General features: G+C 41.2%; 3 protein-coding genes across 4 annotated transcripts; 2 read left to right on the forward strand and 1 right to left on the reverse strand.

The window, feature by feature from the left end:
- Positions 1 to 8,734: 8,734 nt before the first annotated feature.
- Positions 8,735 to 14,251, forward strand: cmn (calymmin). 2 transcript variants are annotated; one of them, XM_030078710.1, is made up of 17 exons: positions 8,735 to 8,768; positions 8,935 to 9,003; positions 9,086 to 9,154; positions 9,383 to 9,448; positions 9,615 to 9,680; positions 9,885 to 9,932; positions 10,212 to 10,283; positions 10,397 to 10,468; positions 11,109 to 11,180; positions 11,276 to 11,320; positions 11,454 to 11,522; positions 11,621 to 11,683; positions 11,778 to 11,843; positions 11,929 to 11,967; positions 12,357 to 12,635; positions 13,585 to 13,641; positions 13,753 to 14,251. In XM_030078710.1, exons 1-17 carry the CDS (start codon positions 8,750 to 8,752, stop codon positions 13,755 to 13,757), a joined length of 1,176 nt encoding a protein of 391 aa, XP_029934570.1. In that variant the 5' UTR covers positions 8,735 to 8,749; the 3' UTR covers positions 13,758 to 14,251. The 2 variants fall into 2 exon arrangements, with proteins under 2 accessions (XP_029934570.1, XP_029934571.1); XM_030078711.1 differs by having other exon boundaries at positions 9,885 to 9,923.
- A 111-nt stretch (positions 14,252 to 14,362) lies between these two features.
- On the forward strand, positions 14,363 to 18,067 carry paqr4b (progestin and adipoQ receptor family member IVb). The gene is made up of 4 exons (XM_030078716.1): positions 14,363 to 15,128; positions 16,272 to 16,490; positions 17,191 to 17,650; positions 17,683 to 18,067. The coding sequence occupies exons 1-3, from the start codon at positions 14,963 to 14,965 to the stop codon at positions 17,622 to 17,624; spliced, it is 819 nt and encodes a 272-aa protein (XP_029934576.1). The 5' UTR covers positions 14,363 to 14,962; the 3' UTR covers positions 17,625 to 17,650; positions 17,683 to 18,067.
- Positions 18,068 to 18,142: 75 nt separating this feature from the next.
- Positions 18,143 to 25,324, reverse strand: pelo (pelota mRNA surveillance and ribosome rescue factor). Its single transcript, XM_030078712.1, has 13 exons — positions 24,911 to 25,324; positions 23,963 to 24,055; positions 23,594 to 23,744; positions 23,055 to 23,145; positions 22,306 to 22,469; positions 21,966 to 22,026; positions 20,284 to 20,445; positions 20,149 to 20,195; positions 19,941 to 20,014; positions 19,770 to 19,841; positions 19,434 to 19,508; positions 19,260 to 19,291; positions 18,143 to 18,710 (listed from the first exon to the last, which is right to left on the reverse strand). Exons 1-13 carry the CDS (start codon positions 24,949 to 24,951, stop codon positions 18,616 to 18,618), a joined length of 1,158 nt encoding a protein of 385 aa, XP_029934572.1. The 5' UTR covers positions 24,952 to 25,324; the 3' UTR covers positions 18,143 to 18,615.
- Between the last annotated feature and the right edge of the window lie 151 nt (positions 25,325 to 25,475).

Below are 25,475 nucleotides of genomic sequence, written 5' to 3' on the forward strand. Positions count from 1 at the left end.
TCATCACTTGTGAACATGAGATGAGATAAAAGGTTATGAGCCAACACAAACTGAAACCATGGTGTGAGCTGGGCATGATTGTGTTCACATTAAAATACAGTATTCTCTTCTTGGTTTCTTTGGTAGTATGACTATTATTATTGTTGTTTATAATCAACAGGCAGTCTCTTCTCTAAGTAACTGCAGTGATTATGTGATTAGTGAATTAGTTTGTGAAAATTCTTATGATTCATAGGGTATCAAGGTCCAGCTGGTGTACCTAATGGGCATTGGGCTAAAGCAGCCAATTCTGGTAAATGTCACTGTACATACATGTTGTTTGTTTTAAATTTATGTGCGTTGTATGTTAATGTACTTTGGTGATCTAACATGTGATTGTCCTAAAACTGTAACACTGCATGTTGTCTAATTTTGTAATGTACTGTACATTTGAGTTTATCTGGCTTTTCCTTCATGCATGTTATTTGTCTGCCTCTTCGTGTGTTGTATTGTGTCATGGTTTATTTTTGTTGTGTGTAATATCGTTGTTCTGTCTGTTAAATTGTGGTCTAAATAGGTTATTCATTGGTAATTTCTGTTTTCATGCAATACAACTTGGTGTGGTTTGGTTTTTGCACAACGCAACTGTGTTTGGTTCTCAGGTTATGGCATGATGCCAAATGGGAAGAATACAAAAGGTGCAGGTGCATCTAATGGAAATGGTCTAAAAGGTGGAGTTCTCTCTCCTGAACAACCAAGTGTAACACCACAGGAGCCTGCAGAGCCAAGCACAAAGGGTGTTGTGCCACAGGAACCAACCCACGGTGTAGCGCCTGTTGCCCCTGAGCCAACCAAGGGTGTCTTTGCAGAGGCAACACAAGGAAAATATCAAAAGCTGCCAGCACCTGTGCCACAAGCAAAAAGCTACAAACCAGCACCGGTAATTCCTCAAGGGAAATACTCTGAACCAGTGCCAATCCCAGCAGCGACACCTGAACCAGCACCAGTGGTTCCTGAAGGCAAACACCCAAAGCCTGCACCTGAATCCACACCTGAGCCGGCACCTGTGACTGCACACGAAATGAGTCCAAAACCAGAACCAGTAATGCCACAAAGCAAGCTCCCCAAGCTGCCACCTGCACCAGCACCGGTAGCTCCTCAAGGGAAATCCCCCAAACCAGCACCTGTATCAGTACCCATGATCCCCCAGGCAAAGGGTCCCAAGCCAGCACCTGAGCCAGTGCCTGTGATGCTACAACCAAAGAATCCTAAGCCAGTTGCCCAGCCTGGACCATTAGTTCCCCAAGGAAAGTATCCTAAGCCAGAACCAGCATCCATGGTTCCACAGGGTGAGAGTCTGAAGGCAATGACATCCGAACCTGCACCGGTGTTCCCCGAGGGAGAGCCAGCACCCGAGCCAGCACCAGTCGCTCCTCAAGGCAAGTATCGCAAACCAGCGCCTGTGCAGTGATTCCCTAGAGGAACAGCCCAAAACAAGCACCTGAGTCTGCACCAGTGGCTCCACAGTTTGTGGTGCTAGCTGTTCCTCAAAAGGAAAGGCTACTAGAATTCTATTAGAGATAAGTAGTGGTGTATAGCAATAAGATAATATGCTGTACACTAGTTATACACTTTGGATTCATGACTTTATCCTGTAATTAGGGCTGCTGCAAATTAATTAGCAGCACAGTAGTCCCACTGCTTCCAAAATCAAATCATTTTGAGTAGTTAAATATTTATTGAGTTGACATTTTTGATCAGCCTAATCACACAAGGGGAAAAAACTCTCCCCCTTAGAGCAAAATCTTTCCACTAATGAATTCGGCCTGATCTCAAAAGTGATTTAATTTCCCAAAACAGCATGTTACTTTGCACATCAGTATAAATATGATGTGTCCTTGTCCTCTCCTAAACCTCATCATATCTCATCAAATCCTATCAAGACAGAATTACTCACTATACGCACTTTATACTAGCTGATGGTAATAAAACCTCCACTGTAATCTTTCCTGATGTGAAAGTGTATGTCTGCTAAATGTTTTTACACTTTGACTGCAATATTGTAACTGTGATGTTAACTATATGCACGATTCCACATAGAAAAGAAATGCATCTGAAAACTCTCACACATTTTTGGCTGCTTTCACATTTTGTAGATCAAATGTATTTATTTTCTTTCAAGTTTGTCCAAATTAATCCTCAATGTCAGCTTCAGTTATCACTGGCTTGAGGTTTGAAATGAAAATCTGTTGAATGAGATTTGATTTCACTTCCATTTGGCTATAGCAACCAGCAATATCAATTTAAAAATAAAAGGCAGCCAATTTTTGATGATGCATTTAAAATGGAAAACTAGACCTTGGTTGTGCATATATCTAATAACTGGGCGTTGTACTTATGATAAAATTAAACTTATGACTGAATGTTTCTGGGACAGAGGCTCATGTTAGAGAAGACAGGAAAAGGAATAGCTTCATGTATGATATTTTGAGGGATATGATTCCCTATCCCCCCAAAAAACAATTGAACTTAGTGGAATTTCCTCTTTCTGACAGCAGCTCTAAGAATACAACCTGATCAGCTTGGTAATGGCTGAAAAACAAAAAAACAAAAAAACAAAAAAACAAACAACAACAACAACAACAACAACAACAACAACAACAAAACAGGTAAATTAAAATCCTGGAATGGCCCAGTTTTAGGACAAATATCTATGGACTGAGCCAAAGATGAATGTCCCCCTGCAGTTTCAGTGAACAGGAACAACAACAGAATGGGAAAAAATCCTAAACATTGTTATGTTTAATTGATAGAGATGTACAAAATATGAACTGAGATCATAACCAAGGTGTTGTAGTTTTCCATTTTGGAAAGTGAGAAGTGAAACAGTGTCTTTCGGTGGGTTTGTCTCTCAGGCCTTATGGTAATAAAAAATTGTAAGGCCATGTAGGCTTTTGATATCTGCTGAACACGTGTAAATGATGTCAGTGTCTGACTTATATTAATCAGCATGCTTTGCAGTGTTTCAACTACCAAACATTGCAACATAGTTACAACAAAGTAGCAATCAAGTAGCAGCATGTTTTAATTCTCTAGATTTCTAGACATCAGTTTACTGGTTTTGTAGATTGTTGCCAGATAGGCTGCCAAAGTCTGTAATGGTATAATTTGTCAGTAGACAATCAGTGAGAAACTGACTGTTGTGCCTGACAAATTAAACTTTTTTCTTTTTCCTATTTTTGATACTGAATACAAGATTTTGTAAGAAAACATACTGTTGACTCTGTGGTCTTCAGGTGGTGCTGAAGGGGATCTGCCAATTGGACAAATGAGCCATTTGCCTATAGAGAGTCTTGGTAATTGCGTCTGTGTTAATACTCAAAGAAATTAAAGGCTGTTCTCTTAAAAATTAATTCATAATTTTATACATTTAAACAAACATCCATATTTTGTTGGTTGTCATCAGTACATTTTCATTAATTAGTCACTGCTGTTAATGCTCTTCTCAAATGAAACTTCGGAAAATTAAGAGAACAACCTGGTATGTCGCCTGCTCGTTTAATTCTAGTATTTTGTGTAAAATGTCAACTTTGCATCACTTGTATTGTAGCTGCTGTTGTCAACAGTCATTAGTTGTGTCTGTGTCTTGTACTTGTGTGTTTGTGCTAATGTCTTGTTTAGATCTGTCGGTAGTTGGACTATATTGTGTGTTTAGTTAAAAAAAAAAGTCATTTGTTGCATCTTAAAAGGCATTGCATGTTGTTGATGATAGAATATAAAATATCTAATGATCCGTGAGAGAAAGATCTTGCAAGTGGCATCTAAATGCATGAATCTGCATGTACGTGAGAGATGTCCTCAAAATGTGTTTATATAAAGATAAACTGTCTCTGAATTTGTTACTCACCATGGTGTCATTGTGGTAAATCTAACTTCACTCAAACTACAGTGTTGAATATGAGAACCTGTCATTGTTTATTTTTTTATATGTATTCTACGTGGTATTTGGGTTTGGGGTATTCAGTAGTAGCAAATTGCAAACATTTTTGGAAACAAATATACTCAAATGTTGCTAAAAAATTTATGGCTTTAGGTTATGTTACTGGAAGTGCTGTGCCTGAGCAAAACAGTGCAGAGGCAGACATTCTTTTTGGGGCAGGCAGCGACGGTGAGGGGGCCGTCACCCCTGAACCGCTGGCCCCTAAAAGCAGCGGACCCTCGCCCAACAACGTTGTGCCTGCACCTGAAACAGTGGCAGCTAAAAGCACAGGAACCATCACCCCTGAGGAAACACTGATCAAGGGTGTGCCAGAAGTTACACCAGAAGAAGCAAACATCAGAGGTCAGCCTGAGTCAGTACCTGAAAGGCTTGGGGTCAAAGGTCACCCAGCAGAGGAGCCTACAGCTGGGAGTCCTGCTGGTAAACTAAATGTTGATTTGTGTGTGTCTGTGTGTTTAAAGTTGCCGCTGTATGAGCTGCCTGTGTAAATGTTGAGTCAGTTTGGTGCCTCACATAATATTATTTACCATATTGCAGGATTTGTGTTTGTTTTACATTGTTTTAATGACTCAGATTCAAAGAGTTTGTCTGTTTATTTATTTCAGTGCAGAAGTAGCAGCATCTGCTACACAAGATTTGCAGCCTTTATAATCTAACATCCTTTATGTACTACCTATACCTGTTCATGTGATCTTAAAATACTGCAAATATACATGCAATGGGGGTTTGAGTGAATCCTAGCCAGTGTTTAAAATATCACCTTTGACACTATGGGCATTCTTTTCAAGTATAAACTCAAATGATTTGATTTCCTTAAATGTGTGATGATTTTGATTTTGGTTTACTTTTATACTTATTTTTATGTGCTGTTAATATTTAACACTGTTCCACAAGACAGTTTTGGTTTGGTCGACATTCAGTGTATTCAAGATTTGCATGAAGCAATTTTCACCTTCATTGCCAGGCATGAGGTGATTTTTTTTTTTTCACGTTGTACTTTTGTTTTCTTGACTTGTTAACCATTACTGTTTATGTTGCAAGACTTGAAGGAGGGAATGAGGTTGAAGTATTTTCAATTAAGCACTTACTTGTCAGTCTGCCTTTATGACCCTCAGAGAATGGTGGAGGATCTTCAAACCTCAAGGGACAGGGAGCTAAATCAGCCAAACCTGGTAAACAACGATTACTTTACCTAAACATTAGACAGACTGTAGTCAAAATTAAGGCAATGCCAACATCAAGTCGAGCCAAAATGAAGGGCTCTGGTGGTTGTGTGGTGATACAGGTTACATTTCCTGCCCTAATCCCTCAGTTGATCAAATGAATTAAATGAACATCTTAGTTGTGATGAATTACTGTCAACATATCTGGTCTTTTTAACTGGGAGCTGCATCCTCCATCATTTAAACGTGTGAAGATTTGTATAATAATAATTATCAAACGATCATCACTGAAGAAAAAAGAAATATAGGGTATACTTTTTCTTGTGTTTTCATTATTTTGTCCAAACATTTTCTGTCCAAAACTAGATGAAAAAGAGTTTTTCTGTTTTGCTGTGGGCATTTCTTTTGTGTATGTTAAAAATGTCTTTATGTTTTGCTTGAATTGAATTGGTAATACATGTTTACATGGGTATTCTAGACTGTGGACCATCAGGAGTACCAAATGGGCAATGGGTGAAAATACCCAGACCTGGTAAATTGAGAGTTTTATATTTCTATAAGAGTGATCAGCATGGCTTTCAACAGCCATGAGCCAAGTGATCATCATAACGTCAGTGGTCTCTCTGTATGTGCATGTGTGTGTTTTTACATTTACTGCATGTAAAGGGTGTTCAAAAGGACTGTCATAGTTCAGTTGTTTTAATTTCTTTAACTTTAACTGCCTCTGATATTTTAAATGTTAATTTGTTTATTAATGAATGGTTACCCCCTTTCCCTTTGCCTGAGACTACAAACACTGACTTACGTCTGAACTTCCTCTCCTTGAATGGTTACAATCCAACTTATATCATGTATAATATGATGGTAAAAATTCCATATTAATTTAAACCAGTGGTTCTGTGTTGTGTGGTTTTAGGACTCATTTTTATTTTCCTTTTTCAGGATATCCCATTTGAATACACATTGGTGGGAATTTAAAAGCTAAAATCACAAAATTCTAGTTATACATTTGAAATCGTCTTGCGACCAAAACCCCAAGTTGAGAACCACTGATTTAATAATCTATTTTTGCTTGGACACTAACTTGACGACACACACATGGTGCGTCAAAGCAGACAGTGAAAATTAACCTTGTGTTGTTTTGTTATTGTCATTTAAGGTTATGGTGCAGGAGCTGGGCTGCCCACTGGTGCCAAACCCAAAGGTACTGTGCACATAATGCAAAGTAGTTTGAACTGAGTGTGAAATCCTCTTAATAATGAGCTGTTTCATTAAGATCGTTTATTAAGAAGCATTTTCCACATAAGCTAAAATGGTGCTTTACATTGTGACTAGGCTTTGGCGCTGGAGCAGGTGTTCAAGGCGGATATGGTGCGAAACCCAACGGTAAGTCTACTTCCGTCTTAACAGTCGTTATTTTTGTATGTTGTGTTCACAATTGATTATTTTGCTCATCATTAATTTACTCAAAATGTGCTTATCCTGTGCTTAAAACAACCTCTAAGCATTAATGTTTATGAAAACAGAAATGATTGTGGGCATACTGCTAACATATTATAACTTGTTAGGTTATGGTGCAAGTGCAGGTGCAGGAGGCTATCCAAATGGAGGGGGCGCTAAAGCATCCAAACCAGGCAAGTGGCCTCATTAAATAACTCAATGGGAATGATATTAACTACAAAATATTTACTTTGGAGAATTTGCACCCACAAATTTTTGAAAATGACAAATACATTGTTTGAACGTTTTTGGTTGAGATCTAAAGATACAAAACATGAGACCATTTCAGACCAAACATGGAATAAATACTTACAACTGACACTTTAATGAGATTCCGGAGACATTTTATCCACCCCTGACAACTTGACACATAGGAGCCTCCAAACTGTCCTGGTGGGCAGCCTTCCAAAATCTGGTAAAAGCCCACAACTGTTTGCATGCTTAGGATTATTAAAGCAAGCTAAGACAAAATAAGATAAATTATTTTCAATTTTTTCACCCCAAGGTTATGGTATTGGAGGAGGAGGCTACACTGCTCCTGGAAATGGCAATGGATATGGAGCTGGTAATAATTACCCTCAGTATAGACATATGGTGAAAATGTATTTATTCAGCTGTTTTTTATGCTTTCTTGGGTTCATTATAAGTCTTTGAGGAAAATTTCATTTAGTTTTCTACCTTAATGGAATGCAAAAAGAAGCCATAAATGCCACCTCCTGTTTTATTGTGTTTTGTGCAGGGCTTGGATATCCTTATGCAGGGAAACCCAAACAACCTGGTGAGTCATTTTATTTTTCTCTTCTACCGCTTTCTCTTCCAGTCACTGTTGTATCACTATTATTTCTGAATTGTCTTCAAAAATAGTCCCTTTTGTGGACATTCTATCTTAATTCTTTCTCTGTGGTGTTAGCGTATGGACAAGGTGCCTACCTTGGAGCCGGATATGGAAATGGAAATCCCTATGGAGGTGCACTTTCAAAGGGTAAATTTCAAACATGCACTTTGTTTCTGGGAAATTCACAATTCTAGTATTAGTTGGATGTTACTTAATTTTGCGTCTCTTTTCTCAGCCAGTGCAGGTCAGAGTGAAACAAGCAAGTCATCAGGTAGACCCTCATGTTTATATTCATGACCACACCCTGAATCCATGAATATATATCTATATCTATATATATATAGATATATATATATAGATATAGATATAGATATAGATATATAGATATATATAGATATATATAGATATACTTGATCCTGCTAATACAGTATATAGGCTGAGATTGTTTGTGCACAATTTTTATGCAGGATATGGGACTGACTATGGTGCTGGTGTACAGCCTGACTATGCCAGTGAGTATCATTATATATTAAGGGCTTAGAGACAGAATGGCATCAGTAAGGTTTTACAAACTGCACAGGGACGCAAATACAAAAAGAAAAAAGATTTTTTTCATCTAATTTAACAGTGAAAAGGTGATGACATAAATACACAAAGAAAAAGTATAGCACTAAGTTTTTCTCTTTTTCCTGATATACAGATATCATTGTTGCCCAAATGTGAATTGCACTCCTCAAGTTCCAAGTCTTCAGTAAAATTACGCTTTAGATTTTGTTTTTTTGTTTTTTGTGTGTTTTTTTGTTTTTGATAACAGGGGAATTTGGTTTTATGGCTAGAATATTTGATATCTGCTTACCTATGTATTACAACAAAAGCCAATATTTTCCAATCTTTTGCAGGTCTTAGCCAGGGTGTACCTGCTGTTGATGGCAAATCAGGTATCGTATGGGTGGGGACTGATGACTGTTGGAGACAAATCTAAAATACAGCTCAGATTTGACACCATCACCACGCAGTATATGTTGTTTTAGTGCATCGCCTCACTTATGTTTTGCAGGCGGGCTTGGAGCTGGTGGATATGGGACTGAGTCTGCAAATGGAAAATACAGTGAGACTTTGTTGTCCTGCATCAGCAGTGATTGTTTTGGGTCAGAGGTGAACTTCTCGTATAAAACAAGCCTGCAGTGAGGAGAAATGTAATACACCATCATGCCTTTTGCTGTTCATTTTTCAGGTGGAGCCAGACCGCTTCCTTACAATGGAGCCCCACTCATGCCTGCTGGGCTAGATGGTAAGACCATGCTATTATATAAAAATATAGTGTAAGCATGTGCATCGTTATTGCTATCATCTACAATCTCAATACCCCAGATCCAATTCTTAGTTTGCAGACTGGTAGTATTTCCACCTTGAGCCTACAGTTATGATAGAGATCATTTTACTGTATTCCCATGCAGGAACCAGTCAGTTTGAGCCTCAAACAGCGGGCCTAGGTCCTAACGGAAAATTAGGCGGCATGTATGGTGGTAGGTATGACTTTACTTCAATCTCCTGTTTGGGATGTGATTTTGTGAGTGTGTTAAGTGCTACAACTTTCCAAATTTACAGGAATGGGCAGCTCGCCTTTTGGGGGCCAACCCATTGGAATGGGCCCAGATAAATCTCAAACCAAGTACGGTGAGTGCCTACTGGGCGTGTTCTAGCACTCAGCCAAAAGGAAAAACTGATAAACAATTTATGGGTAGTCAAATTCTGCCTCACCTTGATGTGCACAATTTTAATGAGAATTGGTAACTCAAGAAAGAAAGTTATCAGTTACGATTTATCATAATTTATTTGACATGCAATTGATCTCTGCCTTTAAATGCCTTGCCCATTCTCATGTGTTCTCTTGCTCTGATTCAGGAATTGGGGGATTGCCATTCTCTAGTAAACCTCTCAACAGGGGAGCTAATGGGGCGGGCAAGTTTGGTATGTGCATTGGTTTTTATTTCATGCCTTTCATTCGGTCTTTTGTAATAATAAGAATGCATACACACCCTGTGATATACATGTATGTATGCATGTGTTGTCGCATGTATGTGTCCCAAAATGTTGTGTTTTTAACTCTGCTTCCCTTGGTCCCATTTTTACCCAGGATATGGTGGAAGCCCATATGGACCTGCTGGTGATCCTGCTGGTGGTAAATTATCTGGAAAATATGGTGAGTTCACCACTTATCTCACAACTGTCCCCAGCTGTCCTCTGTATGTGTTCTGTAGGATCATAAATGAAGTAGCATATTCTACTTGTAAATCAGCACAAAACATTTCCCATAAGTTAACCTGGTAATAACCATAACCTCCAACCTTGAGCTACACTGGTCTTGTATCTAACAGCAGATGATATTAATTCAGTGTGCTTGCAGGTGGTTTGGCGGCCGGCATGGGAGGGGATCCTGCACCTGGTAAATATGGTTAGTGTTTTGGAAAATGGTCCAGGCCATTTAGAAGCAGTGATGAGGTCAGTTTGAACATAATCAGATAATCTAATTACTGATTTGGCACAGCTGCTGCAGTGGCTGGTAATTTGATTGCACTGCTCTAGCTTTCTTCACTCTTACAGTCATTTTTACAAGGTCAAATGTGAATCAAAAAGTAACTTTGACCCAAGAATGTGTTTTGCCTTGAAAGAAGATCCATTCAAAGAGGCCATATGATCAATCTATTGGTATTTTACCTCTGTCCCTTCTCAGGATATGGTGAGCTCTCCAATGGTGGGCAACCTCTTGGTCTCGGCAGTGATAGAAAATCAGCCGGCAAATATGGTGAATACATGGCCCTGTTTCACTTGCAAACCACATTAAGTCAAGTTCTCATTCAGTTTCCTCCCCTAACCACATACTCTGCCTCCTCTACCACCCCTCCTCCTCTCCCACAGGTTATGGAGGATCGCCTTATGAAGCTCAACCTGTCGGACATAGCCCTGAAGGCCACATTGCTGCCCAATATGGTAAAAGAAAGCAAAACAAATGACCCCTTTCTGTCTTAACGCTCTCCCTTATTTCCAAATGTACTGTTTTATAAAGTATTCACCCTTTGCATCTGGATATTTTCATGTCACACAAAATTAGAAAAAATGATTGTAATATGTTTTGCAGTGACAGTGAGTCTGTGAGGGGCACCAACTAACTGCACCAGCCAAAGTGTTATAAAATAGTCGACTCATTAAACAACATGGGAGCTGCGATTACCACCGCAAAATGTTTCAGTTTAAAGTCAGCTCAATACTTTCTGTGCTAAAAACCAGCGCACACATACAGTATGCAGTGGCATTTGGGATTCAGTGCACTCCCTGTATGTTCCACAGTTGCATATTTACTTTGCTGGATATATTGACAGAATATGGTTCTTATGCTCAATCTGGGAGCTAAAATATGTCTCCAGATGAATGCATTATTTTTGTTTGTGTCTGAGCCATGGGGCCACATACTGAGTTGTCTGCTTATATAGGCACACTGTTATATACTGCATAAATATTAAGTTGTCCTCATACGTATACATTTGTGCAGCCATAGTCTAAATACAGTAGTTAGTGGAATGATGGCCTATGTTTGAGTGGAGGTACTGTAAGTATTTATTTTTTTTCCCAGGTCTGGGTGGGTTGCCATATGATCCTGAGCCTATGGAGCTTGGACATAATGGAAAGTTAACAGGCAAATATGGTGAGATTTAACAAACTTGGCAACTGCCTTCTAAACACTGCTTGTTTATTCATTGCGTTTAACTGATCATTTTTGCGTGGTTGTCAATTACTAAGGCGGCGGTGAAGTTCCCTATGCACCACAACCTCTTGGATTTGGGGGTGAGGCAAAATCTGCTGGAAAATATGACACATATTCTCTCATTTGGTGTCAATAATTCCCCTTCATCACATACACACATCTTTAAAATTGTCCTATCATTTACTCAATCATTTTATTTCATTGTCTCAACAGATAACCAGGGATCTTATGAGTCGCAACCCCTTGATGCTCTATCTGCAGCAAAGTCTGCTGGAGGATATGGTATTGTGACCTTATTGCTACTGAGCTACGTGATCTGTGTGGTTAAAAGCACTCAGTTCCGATGTGAAAATCTCCCTTTTTTTCTCTGCCTTACACAGAAACAGCCGGTATGCCTTATGAGCCCCTGCCTCTTGAGCCAGAGACAGTTGGAAAATCGTATGGTGTGTGTCCCATCAGGAATAGAGGTTTCCTTTTGAAGGTTTCACTGCACAAACCCACAGCTTCCTCTGATTTGATTTTCCTCTGATCTCTCAGGGAAGGAAGAGCTACCAACTCCAGGCATGGCAGTCGAAGGCGAGGGCAAATCCATTGACAGATATGGTGTGTATGTGCATAGTTGGTGAAACGAATGCTCTCTGTGTTTTGCTTTGCCTCCTGTGCAGTCACTGCATTTGTTCATTTTCAGAAAACGGGGGTTACATTAATGGACACGTCCAACCTGAAGGTAACATTCCCACCTTTTAACTGTGTGTACAGTGCATAAACAATAAAATAACACTAGTTTATATCCAAATCACAACTTTGAATGTAGATATACCCATCTCACAACCACCATTTACACCTCCTGCAGCGTTTAGCAGAGCCAGTAAAATAGGAGGCACATCTTGAATTAGGCTGTGGGATTACATTGTGGCATATCTTGTCTTGCACTCCTAATTCTTGTGCTTCGTGGCCTTTACTGTGCCCACAGCTTTTTTCTATTCATTAGAACTAGGCAAAGCCTATATGCACATGTTGATTAAGCAAAGCACGCCCTCCAGTTCCACTCTTCTTTCTCTACCCTGCCTGCCTATCTACCTCTATATTCCCCTTGTCCTTTCTTTCTCCCTGTAGTTGTTGCGTTTCCTGCAGCCCCTACACCCAGCTCCACCCTGGCCTTGCCCCCTGTCCCCTCCTACGTGCCTCTAGTCTCTTCCTTTACATCTGATGTGGAGCCTGTAGCGGGCATCGAAGACCTGCCTCACCCTGCGGGCACTGCCAGTCTCTCCCTTGCATCCGCACCTGCTGGCCAAACGCAAGCCCCGCCTCTGCTGCCTGAGCAGTCGCCACGCCAGATACACATCCAGCAGCATCTCAAGCTACACTTTCACCCACAGGGCAAGTCACGGAAAGGTGAAGACAATACCTGCCTCACTGCAGAGCACATCAGGGTGGGAGGGCAAGTAGAAGAAGAATAAGAGAGTTGACTTAACCAGTAAAGTTGGTGAGGCTTGATTGAAGTGAGGACCCTGTAGACTCAGCTGACAGAAGTGGAATAAGCACATAATATAATGGCTGAGCCTACATGGTTCTCATCGTCAGGCCAGCTCACTGATATTATTCCCCTTTTTTCCACACTTATGGCCTGGCAGGGTGAACATTTAGGTATCATTTCCACCGAGCCAACTCGTCAAAATTTGGAACAAACAGCTTTGCAGGCTTGTTGGCTTTGAATGCCTCATTGGTGGCTGCTGACATAGGCCTAAATCCCTGTCTACCCCCAAAATAACTTGCACACAGAAAATATCATTGTAAGCAAAACTATTGCAAGAAACAGGCCACTTCCTTTTGCTTTGAGTTTCTTTGCACCCCCACTGAGAATGTATGAGGGCAGAGGCTATTAGCTTGTTTTGTATTATGTCATCAGGACTTATAAAAGCTTATGCTCACCAAAGCAGTCTTGTGGACAGGTGTGCAGGAGGAAAGATCTAAAAGGCTGCAAGAAACACACACTCCTGCACACTGTCTTGTTACTTGCAACAAACTTCACTGATAACAACATGTCAGTGCATAACCCTTCATCAGGTAACAATTTGCTTGTTACCTGATGAAGGCTTAAGGACCGAAACAATGTCATAAAAAAGGTTTCATGCATGGAAGAGGACAGTTTTTAGGAGCAGCTCTTCCTATTGTGTGACAGGAATCCAGTATCGAGGGAAGCCATTTAAAAACGGTATTACAGTATATTGTATCATACTGTTTGCCTCATACACACAGAAAAAGAAACAGTTTTATTGTTTTAGATTCTTGCTTATTACATTTCATTGAATTGCATGCTGTTTTTTTTTTTTTCTCATTTCAGGAGGACCGGACAACAAATATGATTTGAATGGCTTCTTTGGGAATAGCGGCTACCAAGGTAAGAACTGTCTACGTCAAAGCTTTTGCTTAATGTTTTATTGTGCTGACTTCCATCTTTTTCACAACCAGCCGACTCATATCTGCATCATATTCTTTTTTTTCCACACAGGTTGAGCCTGTTGACCATGGCAGACTTGATTAATTTTTTCCGTTGTATATTATTTTTGACTGTTTCTTAGTTTTGTGTTATTGTGACTTTCTCCTCTCTGTGGAATATTCCTGGCAATTAAACTTTTGATTATCCTTTACTATTTGTAGAGCTAGAACAACACTTGACTTTTTTTAAAAAAAAATTTGTGTAAGTGTATTATGTTTTTTTTTTTTTTTTAATGCATCTTGTGTATTTCCTTCAAAACCTCTCTGTCCTGCACTTACTGGTCCCTGTTCATGCAAAGAACTGCTTGACTGTTTGCTTGCTGCATTTATTCAGTGTTTTGATTGAATCTGTCAGTTTTGCCTGCCTGCTGTCAACTTAACATAATTCTATAAACCAAAATTCAGGCTAATTTATTTTGCATGGGATAGGGTTGTTTTTTTAATTACCTGTGGCAAGCACCTGTCAATTTTTGGACAGTTTTTGATTAATTAAAACCATTCAGAACCTTTAACAGAGGAAAATGTGGCTTCATTTATCTGCATGTCCATTTCTACATTTATTTTTACATAATGTCAACCTTCATTATTATTATTTTCAATGATCAGAACTTGGTTGGTAATTACAGTAATGAATTGTCTGTAACTGTGAGTTTATGAGAATACTGTTAACAGAATGAGTGCAGGACCACAGATGGGCTTTGAGCATTGCACTCTTCATCACTTCAAGACTTATCTCAATTACTGTATTCCCATTTACCAATTTAAGTGTTGTAATCCCCAGATTATCCTTACAACCCTGTAGTTGTAGTAGAGCTTGGGAAATAGGAAGCTGCATGCATGCAACCTTGAGTAACTACAGTGAGGAAATAGATGTATGTATACAGTGAAGTTGGGGTGTGTGGCAGTTCCTAGCCATGACAGTAAAGGAGCAGTTGCAGTAATGCACATGGCTTTTTGTGAGGATTACCCCAGCTTTATCCCTAGGAATAACAGACGTTTGCTGATTGGTTCTGCAGAAAGCATGCCACTTGGCCAGCTCAACAGGTTGCCTGCTTGGAATTGCACCTGTCTAGCGCTGGGTTTTCAGGAGACAGAAATCTAGTCTTCATCGTGGCAGTGCCTCAAAACTCCAGAGCGGGGCCTCCTTTATGAAATGATGGTGAGGAAACTGCATTGTGACCTGATGTAAACTCAGGGGGGGACATAGGCTGCAGGAAGTCGTTATGGTTTTTTGCAAAGGACCGCGGCTGTTGGACTTTGCAAAGACTCCTTCACACCTTCAGTTCAACAAATATGTGCTTACTGGTTACCGGCCAGTGTCCACTGCTCAGGAATGCCTAAAAAGCCTCTTCTATATGCACAATGAGCTGGGGAACATTTACACCCATGGTAAGTCCAGAAATTCACTTTCCATTGCACTCTTAAACTCTTCTTTAACCTGAGAATCCTCTCTCATCCCTGTCATTCTGAACTAAATGTGAGAATATCAGTGAAATAATGTTCACGAATGCATCAGTATTAGCCCATTTCTTTGCTGTTGAAAAAGCTTTTTTTCATTATTGTTTCACATGCCACTAAACATAGAATGAGAGGGGGTAAACTGGTTGCAAGGGATTAAAATGAGACCAGTTTGGCGGGAATCACCTTAACTTAAACCATAAAGGGGTTACGCATGCAAAACGGGTCACAGTGGGTCAGTGCTCTCACTTACTGCATGGCCAGTGTCAAGCTTGACAACGCTGTGTAAAGAGACTAAAGATATGGGGTATTAGCTGTAATCTGCCCTGGGAATCCCTGCCCTGGAAATATCTCACTGTTATCTGGGCCTTACAGAGGTGTGCAGGTAGGCAACTGACATTTCTCAAGGGTGACAAACGATTCATTTTTATCCCATGAGCAAGAGTCACCAAGACAGACATGAACAGATGAGGAGCACCTGCCGAAATGTGTCTTTAATTTAATTTTTTTTTAAAAACTGCTTTTGTTAAGGAAAGACTTGCAAGTTGCCTGTAATTTGGCAGAAGTTGTGCAAACATGAGCCATTGTGGAACATTTGTTGTGCATGAGCTAAAGCTTGTTTACCCTTGAACTCCCAGTGGAGCCTGCTGCGCTTCCTCTGTGTGTATCCTATAAGTTCGTTAAGGCTAACACTCTTACTGAGGGGAACTGCAGGGTATTAGCATTAGAGAGTTGCTCAGTAGGTTTCTGTAAACCTGCAGTGTAAGAGACATTTTTTTTTAGATTGTTCCTGTTGCAAATAAACAGAGGAACCATTGTCAAACCTCTAAATTCCTCATATTGTTCTGCAGAGGGAGCTTTTTGTTGTTACCAATTCAACCACAATACAGGCATCAACCCCAGAAAGCATTTCTAGAAAGAATTTCCTGGGTTAGGGGAACTGAGAGATAGACTAGTTTAATGCCATTAATCATCACTACAACACATTCATTGTCAAATGCAGTCAAACAAAGTCTCTGAGTATCTGCTTTACCTTCTTATCACCTCACCTCTCCTCACATCCTGTCACTCCAGGGATCCCGTTCTTGCTCTTTCTGGTGCTGCTGCCTCACAGTATCCCGTGGTCAGATGTGGAGAGCATCTGGCTCTGCGTGGCTCACTACCTGGCCTGCCTCTCCCCGACCGTGGGCTCAGTCCTGTACCACATCTTCATGAACCATGTGGGAGGAGAGCATGTGTATGACACCCTGCTCTCCCTGGACATGTTCGGGGTCTGCCTAGTGAACACCCTGGGTAGGTCCTTGACTCGATGAAAATGTTACCTAGGTGACACACAGACTCCCCAGCTAAACTTCATGTTAAGGTGATTAGTTGATTATTGATGGTTGATTTAGTTGATCACTGATTCTGTGACCAACACAATCCAATTATCAAGAGGTGCCAGGTCCACATGTCAGATATTCACTAAAAGTCAATCATGACCACAACCACAACCTCCTTTGGCCAATCAGTATTAAAAGCCACCAGCTATTCCTTACCCCCATGAACGACCTTTCCACAAAGCTTCATGGTGTTGCATGAAGCCGTTTCAAAGTTACATGCTTCCTTATGTGAAGCCACGCCCACTTTTTTGTGTGATTTGCAAGCCCGAAACCACCATTTCAGCATTGGGGGGGACTTGTACCTCTCAGTGTATATGGGCGTTACAGCCTTGGTGATTTGTGTGAAAAGTGAATCGGTTCTTTCTCACCCCATGATCAACATGCCCTCAATATTACAGGCAAATGTATTTCAGAGATACCCTGCCAACAACCAACCAAAAAAAAAAAAAAAAAAACTGAATTATACCACGATGAGTTCAAAGGGTCCTCATTTACCTTTAAACTGTAAATTGATCACTAATTTATAGTTAATTAATAGTTCAACAGGCAGTAGTCTTTGGATGAAGTGAAGTGCCGTTCATTAATTGTGCAGTCTTCCCACATGTCACTAGGAGCACTACCCATCATCCACATCACCCTCCTGTGTTACCCGACCGTGCAGCGGGTAGCCTTACTGGCTTACATCCTGGTGTCGGCCTACGGCATCTACTGCGCCACCACGGCCCGCACCAACGTCCTGCGCCTGCGAGCTTTCATCTGGCAGGCCCTGTTTCGCTTCAGCCTCTTCCTGTTCCGGGTGTACGGCAGCGGGGTGGGCAGCCCACACTCGCTGCGGCTCTTCTTCATCATGGACTCGCTGGCGGTATTGGGGGGGCTGGTCAACATCATCCAGATCCCCGAGCGATTCAGCCCGGGCCTGTTTGACAACTGGGGGAACAGCCACCAGATAATGCATGTGATGGTCATTTGCTCCATCATCTACCTGCACTGGGGCACACTGGAAGATTTAGCCTGGATTAAAACCTACCAGTGTCCTAGCGACTGATGCCATGTCCATCTTTATCTCTCTCTCACACACAGACACACACAGACACACACACACACACACACACACACACACACACACAACTTTCTAGGCCACGCTGTTCCCATATAGAATTAATATTTAGGCTTTAATAAGGTGAGGCTGAGGAGTAATTAAGGTGGAAAGAGAAGCGTGCTGTGTTGAAATGCACTTTAGTCCTAGCTGCTGACACTGAGATTGTATACATTATAATATACATTTCACGAGAGATCCATTTATAACTTGAAGCTTAAAACTGGAGTTACAGTGTCATAACTGTGGAACTCGAATATCACTGTACGAATTACCAAATCCTGAGGAAACTTGATTCTTAGTCTGTCAAATGCAGTAGCTGCAAATGCCTATTACCAAAATAGTTATTTTCATGGAAAATTATATTATGCAATAAAATGTATATTTTTATATCTTGCCTCAGCTTATAATTCATTTGTGCAATGAGCACTGTTCATGTGACAGAGAAATAAGACTAAGGTAGCATGTGTGCTTTCACTTTTTAATTGCAAGAAAGAGATACAGTAGAAATGAAAATCCAAGAATCAAAGTTTTTTCCACATTGGTCAGTCAGAATTATTTGCATGTCATTCGCAGTTTAATGTGTTTGCATGTAGGCTTGGCAACAAACATTACATTCGTTTTCATTGGCATTCTTGTGAACTGGAGTTTTTGTAGGCATTAGAATGAACTGCACCTTTAAAAGATAGGCAACCTTCAACACACACACCCCAAAAGCAGAGATGCATCAAATTATGTGAAACTGATGACAGAGAATTATGAACTGAGTGTGAATTAATTAGCTTTGAGAGAGGTTAGGATGTTGCAGAGGTGGAATATATCAGTCTCAACACAGTATTTTTGTGTTTTACAACAGATTGCGTCTATTCTATTGCTATCTGCAACACTGGACAGTGTTCCTCTCTTTTCTGCCAATGAGACTCTGGTCCACTTCCAGGGATTAGTCTGAGTCTGAGCTGCTGTCGTCCTCAGGCTCTGATAGGTCAGCGATGGGGAACCGCAAGATGGCTGCCACTCCACTCAGCTGAGTCAGCTCTGAGGAGATCAAAGACATCAATAGCTGAGAGCCGATAGAGACTCTTCTTCTCAGCAAGATATAGATGTAGATTTATTTCTAGGTGCAGAAGTACACAGTACAAAATCCCTTACAGCATTTATTGGTGGAAAAAACATAGTGTGCGCACATTACCATTATTTTATCCACAGCCAACAAATTAAGTCTTAGATGTGACAAAACCCTCCCAACATTTACCATATTTAGGCAATAAGGCAATTAAGGCTATACCAAAAACACCGGGATTTGTTTAGGATTTGTTTAGTCGGTCGAGAATGGGAACACTTTCAGATTAACCAAAATGCTTGCCAAACTTGTATGCATACTGATTTGAGATGTATTTCTTAATTTAATAGAAATTACATTGGAATTACGTGGGACTTCACATTTACTCTGAAAAATCATCAAGGTTACATTCCAAATGGTTTACTAATTGTTGCACCATAGTTTTAAAGCAAACTGAACTATTGTGCATCAGATCATTTTCTCTTTATAACATAATATCCATCAAAACAGTCCTTAGTACTTACGTTCACCGGACACATGAAGGCTTGAGAATATTCTGTAGAGATGAAAGTAAAAAAAAAATGAACACTGGAGTACCATATCTGGTTGTCTCATAATGAAAGAATGAAATTATTGCGGCCAAGGTATGATAGTTTTACGTTTCAACCGAAAAGTTAAGAATCATTGACAGCTGGTACCTGACATTGCCGCCATTGTCCCTCACGTTGTCCACCAAACGCACATACCGACTCCTGGTGGGCACATCCTGGTGTCTGGTGCACATACAACCGGTTAATACACACACACACACACACCCTTTCAACACCCTTTTAGCATAACAGTGGTGGCAGGAATAGGCAGAACATAAAGTAACATTGGCGTGGCTGCTATTTGGTGATAAATTTCAGCTATCAACAAAAGAGATGAGGTGAGACTGGGTTGCTCAGGCACACAACAAAGTCACATTGCTGTTGTATGTATTTGAAACACATAACCAAGACATCTGTAACAGAAACCCAGCTCTGTGTACATACCTGAACAGCTTATCACTTATCAACAGGGTGTCAATCGCAAGGGCCTCGGCCGCCCTCTCCACATGAGCCAGTCTACAATAACACAGAGATACAAAGGTTGTTGATTAGAAGTGGTGACGTATGAGGATGCCGTGAGTCACAGCCAGTTTATTGTTTTGGTCCTTCCCCCACCCGTAGAAGGCTCTGTCGGGCTCGTGCTGCAGCATCTTGTAGAAGTCCTCCAAGGCTTTCACCTCTCCTGCTGCCTGAAAGTCAAACATGTGCACTGATTCAACACGCTGATATGCTCCTCATTTCAGGACTTAAGACAATGTAAGTAGGGTGTGTGAAAAAAGATACAAATAACAGTGAAAATACAGATTACAGGATGCATAATCACCTTGGTGTCAGAGAGCCTACTTGTGACTGTGGGATCAGAGAGGATTTCTGCAAAACACCAAGCATTTGAGTAAGTTATCATCTTGTGGAAGAGCAGCATATCGTTGTTTAGATCTCCGAATCCAAGAGCTCCTACCTTTGAGGGAGTATTTGTGACCTGATGACGAGTGGACCAGCATGAATTTGGGTCTGTTCTCAAGTAGGATCTTGTTATCCTGTCGAACTGCCTCCTTGAACAGGTAGGTGATAAACTGGTCCTTTACAAACCCTGGACTGGCGATCAGGATACACTTCACCACTGAAGGAAGACAAATCAAAATCTAAATTATCTCAAGTGTACGTTACACTGAAATGCTGATATGACCTTCAAGCAGAAATTGAAAAAAAAAAATAGCCAAAGGGGATATGGCAACATTAATTAACTATTACAGAGCGCATAAAACTAAAAGGTACAAGAAATGCAGGCACACAGAAAACAACAGTAAAAACATTCAGAAATAACATGTTCACATGTGCATGTACGCATCAGGCATAACAGGAAGATAGACTATATTGCCAAAAGTATTCACTCAGCTATCCAAATCATTGAATTCAGGTGTTCCAATCACTTCCATGGCCACGGGGGTATAAAATCAAGCACCTAGGCATGCAGACTACTTCTACAAACATTTGTGAAAGAATGGGTCGCTCTCAGGAGCTCAGTGAATTCCAGCGTGGTACTGTAATAGGATGCCACCTGTGCAATAAGTCCAGTCGTGAAATTTCCTTGCTACTAAATATTCCACAATCAACTGTTGGTGGTGATATAACAAAGTGGAAGCGTTTGGGAACGACAGCAACTCAGCCATGAAGTGGTAGGCCACATAAAATCACAGAGCGTGGTCAGCAGGTGCTGAGAGATCACCAATTTTCTGCAGTCAATAGCTACAGACCTCCAAACTTCATGTGACCTTCAGATTAGCTCAAGAACAGTACGCAGAGAGCTTCATGGAATGGGTTTCCATGGCCGAGCAGCTGCAGCCAAGCCACACATCACCAAGTGCAATGCAAAGCGTCGGATGCAGTGGTGTAAAGCACGCCGCCACTGGACTCTAGAGCAGCGGAGATGTGTTCTCTGGAGTGACGAATCACACTTCTCTGTCTGGCAATCTGATGGACGAGTCTGGGTTTGCCAGTTGCCAGGAAAACGGTACATTTCAGACTGCATTGTGCCAAGTGTAAAGTTTGGTAGAGGAGGGATTATGGTGTGGGGTTGTTTTTCGGGAGTTGGGCTCGGCCCCTTAGTTCCAGTGAAAGGAACTCTTAATGCTTCAGCAAACCAAGACATTTTGGACAATTTCATACTGCCAACTTTGTGGGAACAGTTTGGAGCGGGCCCCTTCCTCTTCCAACATGACTGCACACCAGTGCACAAAGCAAGGTCCATAAAGACATGGATGAGCCAGTTGGAAGAACTTGACGGGCCTGCACAGAGTCCTGACCTCAACCCGATAGAACACCTTTGGGATGAATTAGAGCGGAAACTGTGAGCCAGGCCTTCTCATCCAACATCAGTGTCTGACCTCACAAATGCACTTCTGGAAGAATGGTCAAAAATTCCCATAAACACACTCCTAAACCTTGTGGAAAGCCTTCCTAGAAGAGTTGAAGCTGTTATAGCTGCAAAGGGTGGGCCGACATCATATCAAATCCAATGGTTTAAGAATGGGATGTCACTCGCGTTCATATGTGTGTGAAGGCAGATGAGCGAATACTTTTGGCAATGTGGTGTACATGTGTGCATGTGTGAGTGGGTGTATTTCTACGTAACAGTCCCACCATCAAAATTGATGTGGCGGAGAATCCCCTGCATCACTGCCTCATAGAACCGCTCCAGCGCCTGTATACCAAGACACAGACAGACGTGATGGAAAACATCCCAACATAACTAATGCACCCAGTCCTCGATGGCCATCCAATTGGTCGCTGACAAACATTTATCTATTCAGCCATTTATGCATCTTCAAATTTCAGTCATATCTGGCAGTTATGACAGTTATAACCTGCTATTGGTTTCTTCCATTGATTCAAAAAGTTCTTTCTTCTTGGCGTGTGTGTGTGTGTGTTTGTGTGTGTGTGTGTGTGTGTGTGTCAGTTATTGAGAGCTGACTCACTGTACCTTCTCATGCTGAGTGCAGCTGCCCCGCCTCTTACGAGGAATGGTGACCTCCACCTTTGCACGCAGCATGGTCATGGCAGGAGTCACCAGCACCAGGTTGGCCAGGCCCTCCTGCATCACCACAGCCGCTACGTCTGCCTTCTGGGTGGCGTCACACGCCTGCTCTGGAATTGTTGTTTTAACCATATTTGCTTACTTCACAATTACTTGTTTGACAGAAAGAGGCAAAGGTCTGTGTTTGGTCAGAGTGCAAACATGTGAATCTATGAAGCAGAAGTTATCTGAGATTATGGTGATTGGTAACTGTATCAAAGTTAGACTTGGCCAGGGGACAGTCTGTGGAATTTGACCAAAAGTCATCTGAATTTAAAGGCACATTCACAAAATGTGAATGTGGAGTTGTGGATTTAAATTTGGAAGCTTTACCTTCTTTGTTGTTGTTGTTGTTTTTTTTTGTTTTTTTTTGGGGACAAGGGAAAACAATGTTATTCAAACATACACACCTATGAAACTACAGCATGAGTGCTTGAAAATGCACTTAATGGACTAATTTCAAGTAACCTGTGCTGCAGTTAGTAGGAATACAGAACACAAGAAAAAATTCGTCATGCTGTTAAAAATCATGTGGAATTGGGTAGTATGAACCTAAAGGAACCAAATACAACAGATTAAACTTTTCACTATATTTCTGACCACAGAAAAAACGTTGCTATGACTGCACTCCTTCATTACAAGCACCACCTACTTACCAATCCTGTCCAGCACAACACTGTCCCAGGTCTTCTTAGCCAGAGTGAACTTCCTGTTGAGCTCGAGCTCGATGGTGTGATAGGCTCCCATCTGAATACAACACAGACATACAAACTAAATAATCTGAAGAAATAATGATCATGATAAACAATTCTGTTCATGTTTAAAAAGCAAATTACCAATGGAATCTAATGAAATATGACATGAAACAAATTAGAAAACATTATTTGAAAGTTACAGTTTGTACCTCACACAGGTCAATGTGATGAACACCAAATTATTTAATGTGTAATTAAATCTGCATATGTAGGAAGACATAGCTTTATGCAGATATCAAAACAATTCTTTATGATTATCACGATATTGCTATTGTCCGTATCGCCCAGTCCAACTGAGTGGTATCCTAAAGTCACCCACATCTATAGCGCCTTTCCTGCAAGGCATGTAATTGTTATCAGCAGATTTTACAATCCGACTGAAAAAAAAAAGCTGGACAATTGTTGGGCTGAAAAATTCAAGTCGCTTAATGATGTCTGACCTTGACATACTGGTTTTCCTCGATGTTGGTGCCCTTAACCCTCAGCTGACAGGCTTGGGAGTCAAAGTCAATAGTCTCCACACATAAAGTAAGAGTAGTGCGAACCCTGGAGCTGCCCACACTTCCAGTGGAGGACTCTGTCTGCACCTTCCTGTGGGACCAGAGGACAGGGGACAAGTTGTGGTGGCTTGTGTGTGGATTTGACACAAGAACTGCTCAGGAAAACAAGTGCAGAAAGATTCTGGCCTCCAAATCTGACAAGATCACCAATCATGCAGTGCTAAACCACCAGACATCACTCACCCATCTGTAAACGTTCAGATGCTGGGTGTGCACTGTGGTTTACAGTTTAAATATGATAGAGGTTACCTGATAGTAGAGGCTCTTAAACTGTCGCCCACTTGCAGCAGGTTGTAGGTGTGCCACATGTCCTCCGCCTCCTCCGGCATCAGAGTCACCTGACTGGAGAGATGCACAAAATGTAGATGTCAGTCTCAGTCGAAATGAGTCATGTTAGTAATAAGCTGCTGGCTGCATTAGCACAGAGTTTGAGTGTCTATATCACTAGCATCATCTAGATATGAACATGTTTGACATTAATATGTCAAAAGGTAATGGATATGGATGATATCAAATTCAGGGTGAGGCCTAAGACAGTGACTGGTCTGTTCTGATCAGTAAACTATTTTGTGAAGTAACTGCATTTTCTACATCCAGCTGTTTTTTTTTTTTTTTTTTTTTTTAAGAATGCTTGATTTTCATTGTTGTCAGGATATAAATGTCGAGGTGTGAGATGTTGTCCATATCATGCAGCCCCTGGTGTCATCATGCAATTGTTTTGGGGAAATGCTGCGGATGGTACAATGATCCAGAAGCATCCATGTGGACACGCAGCCACAACACAGCCCATGCAGCGCGCTGGATTTTGCTTACGCGCTGAGGCATGATGTGCACAAACACTGCATTGAACAGTCCTGTATGTGAAACTTCCAAAAGACACAATCTCTACATAAAACCATTCCCTCTTCCCTGTGTTAGGGTGCAGGAGCCTTTATCACACACCGATCTCACTTAAGAATCGAAAGTGTAAAATGTAGGCTGTGTTGGTAGTAGTTACACATTTATGTTGACTTCAACTTATGAAATAGTGGACGTGTCCAGCTCGACATTGCACGCTATGAACCCCCGTTCCTCACGCTCCTGTAGGTATAAAGTCAAAACCCATATGGACACGTATCGCAGCCAGGTTGACACATGTGCATATAAAGTGCAAACAAGTTACACTCATTAGCATGAGAGCTAGCGTCAGTCACTCACCCGGCATTATCTTTCTCAATGTCTTTATGGAGCAACTTCATGGCCGTTTACTAGTGTACAATATAAACAACAGTATTAAAGTGACTAGAGTGGATAAGACGGGGTACGGTCAAAGTGAATTCGAGCCATATTTATTCAATAACAAGTCAAGTCATTCTCCACTTCACAATGAATCGCTCGGTGCTCGGTGGCGGCTCGGGTCGCTCGGACATTGCGTCATGTCAATATTTTTCCCATCTTTGGTCACTTCCGTAGGTGTCGCTTTACTGCGCCACGGATGCGAAGCAACGGAAGTAGTAAATTTAATAAAAATAAAATCGACTAAACACGAACATATTCAGAATAGATTACACTGCTTGATAGTTTGTTTCGAGTTACCGCGACAAAACGCGAATCGTGACAGTGAATGATTATGCTTTTCACAGTCTTGTTTACGGTGATTAAAAAGCTGACGGACGTTAAAATTGACCAATCCGCGTGGGCACTGAGATCACCATGGGAACGCCCCCCCCCGCGGCCGCAGTCAGCCACTGCTGAGAACATTCGGTCCTCGAACGCCGCCAAA

Source organism: Myripristis murdjan, chromosome 19, assembly GCF_902150065.1.
Source record: "Myripristis murdjan chromosome 19, fMyrMur1.1, whole genome shotgun sequence".
In the NCBI taxonomy this organism is placed as follows: Eukaryota; Metazoa; Chordata; class Actinopteri; order Holocentriformes; family Holocentridae; genus Myripristis; species Myripristis murdjan.